This window comes from Schistocerca nitens, chromosome 12 (genome assembly GCF_023898315.1).
Source record: "Schistocerca nitens isolate TAMUIC-IGC-003100 chromosome 12, iqSchNite1.1, whole genome shotgun sequence".
NCBI classification, from domain to species: Eukaryota; Metazoa; Arthropoda; class Insecta; order Orthoptera; family Acrididae; genus Schistocerca; species Schistocerca nitens.
Window position 1 is genome coordinate 126,784,427 of NC_064625.1, and position 6,000 is coordinate 126,790,426.

Genomic DNA, 6,000 nt, shown 5'->3' on the forward strand with positions numbered 1-6,000 from the left:
TGACTGAAACAAGGCCACTATCTGTTTTCACTCAGTCTCCAGGTTGAGTGATTTTACTTATATACTTTTTCAGCTTTTTTTGTTATACATTAACCACAAGTAGGGTGACAACATTTTAGAACAATTAATTATGTTTCAAGGCACGTGAATAAAAATTATACCACATACCTACCTATACCCAAATGCTATTAAAAAGACAGTGCTGGGAAGGATTGTTTTCTCTCTTACTCTGCAGAGGTAGAACACTGTTTATGATCGCTTGAACTGGCAGTGAAGCAGAGACCACCGAAATAAACAGGTGGCTCCTGTGGCGGATGACAGGAGTTCACGAAGGGAGCAACCAACAGTATTTTCCAAATGAGGGTAATTGGCTGGCCATGGGTGTTTTTTGGGTGAAGGGTTTGCCTTGTGATGGGGTGTGTGTGTGTGTGTGGGGCTGGGGGGAGGGGGGCGGTTGTTGCGCCAACATGTGGGGGTGTGGAGTTTCTTCCATCTGTTGGGGGTGTGTGTTTACATTGCAATAACTGAAATTCTGTGTTTACATTGCAATTAGCTTCACGCCAGAGTGCAACAAAAGTCATCGAAAGGGTACACATACAGCTCACGATGCAATTCGAGGCAAAAATGTACACAGGCAAGGTCACTCTCTCTGATATCAATGGCATGTATCGAACACTTGAAAGACTAGAACTGCTGGACAACTGCAGGTCTATGGTATTAAACTACTCTGTGACGTGAGTGCACTGCGAAGCAGTAAATTAGGAAGACAGAGGTGCACAGCTGAGTATAAATAGGTGCCGTTTTCTAACGAGATTCATTCAAGTGTGGCAACTCTCCTGGACGGCGGGGCGTATCACACCACTGGGCTATACGCAGCAACAAATGGGGCGCCAACGTCCCAGTCCACGGTGGGTCATTGGTTCGACCCTCTGAGGCCAATGCAGGGTCCACAGCCAGCCAGGGTGGGCCACTCTTCAGCTCACTACTGCGGACAGTCGTCTCGGCTCCCGACACGCGCCAGAGACTTCCGATGGAGGGCCACAGATTCGGACGCCGAATCGTGGGTGGTCGTTGCCTCCGTGTTCCTCAGCTACACAACTGAGGAAGAAGCAGCTGTGGGGCTGGCCTATGGCTCCCGGCACAGCAGCGTGGAGTCAACTGGGACTCAGCAGGCCGCCAAGGCTGCACGACACAGAGTTGCGTTGCACAGGCCACTGGGGTGCTTCCTCAGCATTGCGGGGCCCCTGTGATGCAGACCGAGGTGAACAGAGCACTGTAGTGGCAGCAAATAAATCATTTGGATTCTCACTGAGGTTTAATATGGCACCTGCTGGCACCCCATCCACTACATTTGGTGTCTTCCAGCTACATTTGGTCATCTTGACCCGCCGTCGACTGGGACGCTGGAATCCCATCTGTTGCTGCATGTAGCCAAGTGGTGTGATACGCCCCGCCGTCCAGGAGAGCTGCCACACTTGAATGAATCTCATTAGGAAACAGCACCTATTTATACTCGGCCTGTTTTACCAACGCACCGCTTCATGTCACATATACATATCACTTAGGTTGGCCAGTGGCCCTCTTCTGACTGTAACTTGTGCCATGGAATGTGCCGTGTGCACCCTCTCCGGCAGTTCTACACCCCCGTGGCCTCTATATGCCTTTGCAACTGCTGGTACACATAACTTAACTGCAGTCCGGCCTCCACCTGGCTGTAACTCGTGCTCCAAATAACTTTCCCTGTCCTAAACTTTGCAAAAACAGCCATAATGTCTTATGGGATAACAGCAATCAGTGATTTTATAATGTTACTTAAAATCCGTCTTGATCGCAATTTTTTTTTTTTTTATTCTTCATATGACCGGTTTCGGTTCATTCAGAACCATCTTCAGATCTGATATTTGAGTTACAGGAGTAACCCGTCCAAATCCAGCAACCTTCACATGCTACGTCACATGTGAGAGTTGCTGGATTTGGACGGGTTACTCCTGTAACTGAAGTATCAGATCTGAAGATGGTTCTGAATGAACCGAAACCGGTCATATGAATAATAAAAAAAAATTTGCAATCAAGACGGATTTTAAGTAACATTACCTATCCTAAATGGTGGTAACGCTCCAAGATAATTTTCATCACATATTGTGTGTCGTAGATACAGCAATATTTTCTGATCCTGTGATGTTATTTGACAGAACAGTGTGATGCAGTTGTAGCGTGCAAGATCTGTCTTCCACATAATATGCATCAGTGGTTCACATATCATTCGCCAATCATGAATGTTAGCAATACGGGTTGCGTGTGGCCGATATTCGCTAGATCTTTCCCTTGTCCGACAGGTTGCGGAGTGCTGTCGACGCTGCTTCCATCAGAGGCCAAGCTGAGGAAGATGAACCACTAACACCGCTGCCCGGCGCGTCGTCGACGTCGGCGACATTGGTGCCCGAGTTCTACGCCGTCGCATCTCTCAGTACACTGTACACACTATTATGTAATCAAGAGAACATCAAACAAATTGTAACCCTGTACAGTTCGAACAAATACAGTGACAATCTTTACAGAGTTCACTACGATTTCTACAAGTTCCATCTAACACGGTAATCACATCTCCCTTTAAAACTGTGTCACCGAACTTTTTATAGTCTTTAACACCACACACAAATATGAGGCAACCATTATTCGTGTGGTAAGATCTGACAAATTACTGTAAAAGTCTCTACGAAATATCACAACTCCTAACATAATTTCAGAAAAAATGTATATATATTTTCAAAAATTAAGTAAATCTTCAAAAATTCTCTACTGCACGCAGACTGTAATCGACACGGTTTTGCTGAATTAATAAAGAAGTTGTACAAGTGCGGAACACATTAACGCATTATCGTTTTCAAGCGTGAACGCACATTGCAGTCAGACAACGCTTCCTGATTAAAATATGCCGTGCTGTGTACTACTTCTGCCAATGGGACACAACTTAGCACTTACTGCATCCTGATTGGCTGAGAGCCTGCCACGTTAATGGCGAGCGCACAAATACTCGTATTACGGAGTAAAGTAACATCATGGCCAAAGATAACAAGTACAAACTCCCGAAAGCACAAATACATATAAATGAATTAATTATCAAAAGCTATGGAAAAAGAAACAACAAGAGAAAAACAAGCAAAAGAACATACATATAATATAAGCGAAGTTTACGAAATTTTGAATTACCAACAAGAAATAATTTTGTACATTACATGCGATGTTACATAATGGTTATTGCTGAGAAGTTGCTCTTCCAAACAACATCCAACACGATCAGAACAGTTGCATCTTTGCCTGCAGTTACTTGTACATTGAGTACTGGAGCTATGCGTGGCTCTGTTTAAAAAACAATTCCGCGATGTAGTATAGGATCAAGCCATGCAGTGTCTACTTTCATGCCCCGTACCTAATTCGCTGCAAATAATGGCATGCAAATCTGATTGTGCAGTCAAATAGTCTATGTACTGGCTATATTTGTGATTTAATAAAATACGCAGGAATACAAGATAAACGTTAAATGAATAATTTAATAACAAGAATTCTACTCAAACATCTGTAATTGATGTAGACTACAGAGAATTATTATTGATAATATTTATTCGAGAAAGGACATCTAAAATAAATGGGTGGTGGTTGTACAATATTCACTTGAAATGGAGACAAAAAGCACTCTTATCAAATGCTGTAAAGTTACATCGAGAACATTACGAGAATGGTAGCAAAGTCCCCAAGCTGTATAGTTATCAAAGATATTTGGAAACCAAGTCCGTTTTACGATCACAATACATGAAATATTCATCAGCTGAAAACAGTTCAGAGTTCAACTTGATGATTCGCAAACTGACATACGTGGTACAAAGAATAGTAACTTACACGGTGCCTATCTTCAGTTTTGTAACACGAGACAGAGTCCTTCACTGGAGCACGTTCAGACCTTTCGAAATTTAAAGTCTCTCCAGGAGTTAAACTATGGTAGTAGCTGTTAAACCACCCATTCTCAACCACCTATAGGACCGAATCGTGCGCTTTACCACAGGTAAGTCTGCTTTCTTCCAGCACCCGACGTAAAATGTCCAGAATCGCTACCTTGAATTCATACGAAAAGTCCCACTCTCTACTTGATTCCCATAAAGTTCTGCTACTGTATGCTTTTCCATTGGCTGAAGGCTGTCCCCATCAAAAATACATCTTTCTTAACTTCAACAAACATGATCTGTTTCATCTTGACTGCTTCCTGGGGATACACTGACACATTACAAGAACACTGAAATGCAGAAACTTTATAAACATTCAGTCACACTCAGATCATTCACAATAATTACAAGTAAGGAAGCAGGGATGGCTAGAGGGCAAATGTAAGAATATAGAGGATTGTCTCACTAGGGGTAAGATACATACTGCCTACAGGAAAATTAAAGAGACCTTTGGAGAGAAGAGAACCACTTGTATGAATATCAAGAGCTCAGATGGCAACCCAGTTCTAAGCAAAGAAGGGAAGGCAGAAAGGTGGAAGGAGTATATAGAAGGTTTATACAAGGGCGATGTACTTGAGGACAATATTATGGAAATGGAAGAGGATGTAGACGAAGACGAAATGGGAGATAGGATACTGCGTGAGGAGTTTGACAGAGCACTGAAAGACCTGAGTCGAAACAAGGCCCCGGCAGTAGACAACATTCCATTAGAACTACTGATGGCCTTGGGAGAGCCAGTCATGACAAAACTCTACTATCTGGTGAGCAAGATGTATGAGACCGGCGAAATACCCACAGACTTCAAGAAGAATATAATAATTCCAATACCAAAGAAAGCAGGTGTAGACAGATGTGAAAATTACCGAACTATCAGTTTAATAAGTCACAGCTGCAAAATACTAACGTGAATTCTTTATAAACGAATGGAAAAACTGGTAGAAGCGGACCTCGGGGAAGATCAGTTTGGATTCCGTAGAAATGTTGGAACACGTGAGGCAATACTAACCTTACGACTTATCTTAGAAGAAAGATTAAGAAAAGGCAAACCTACGTTTCTAGCATTTGTAGGCTTAGAGAAAGCTTTTGACAATGTTTACTGGAATACTCTCTTTCAAATTCTGAAGGTCGCAGGGGTAAAATACAGGGAGCGAAAGGCTATTTACAATTTGTACACAAACCAGATGGCAGTTATAAGAGTCGAGGGGCATGAAAGGGAAGCAGTGGTTGGGAAAGGAGTGAGACAGTGTTGTAGCCTCTCCCCGATGTTATTCAATCTTTATATTGAGGAAGCAGTAAAGGAAACAAAAGAAAAATTCGGAGTACGTATTAAAATTCATGGAGAAGAAGTAAAAACTTTGAGGTTTGCCGATGACATTGTAATTCTGTCAAAGACAGCAAAGGACTTGGAAGAGCAGTTGAACGGAATGGACAGTGTCTTGAAAGGAGGATATAAGATGAACATCAACAAAAGCAAAACGAGGATAATGGAATGTAGTCAAATTAAATCGGGTGATGCTGACGGAATTAGATTAGGAAATGAGACACTTAAAGTAGTAAAGGAGTTTTGCTATTTAGGGAGTAAAATAACTGATGATGGTCGAAGTAGAGAGGATATAAAATGTAGACTGGCAATGGCAAGGAAATCGTTTCTGAAGAAGAGAAATTTGTTAACATCGGGTATAGATTTAAGTGTCAGGAAGTCGTTTCTGAAAGTATTTGTATGGAGTGTAGCCATGTATGGAAGTGAAACATGGACGATAACTGGTTTGGACAAGAAGAGAATAGAAGCTTTCGAAATGTGGTGCTACAGAAGAATGCTGAAGATAAGGTGGGTAGATCACGTAACTAATGAGGAGGTATTGAATAGGATTGGGGAGAAGAGAAGTTTGTGGCACAACTTGACTAGAAGAAGGTATCGGCTGGTAGGACATGTTTTGAGATATCAAGGGATCACAAATTTAGCATTGGAGGGCATTGTGGAGGGTAAAAATCGTAGAGGGAG

General features: G+C 42.4%; 1 protein-coding gene across 1 annotated transcript in view; it reads left to right on the forward strand.

Moving 5' to 3' along the window:
- LOC126215170 (synaptic vesicle glycoprotein 2B-like) overlaps window positions 1-2,560 on the forward strand; it is a 210,825-nt gene extending 208,265 nt beyond the window's left edge. The window contains exon 12 of the mRNA XM_049941837.1: window positions 2,337-2,560. Coding sequence (XP_049797794.1) covers window positions 2,337-2,398 — 62 coding nt within the window. The 3' untranslated portion in view covers window positions 2,399-2,560. The remainder of the gene's footprint in view (window positions 1-2,336) is intronic.
- The last annotated feature ends 3,440 nt before the right edge of the window (window positions 2,561-6,000 follow it).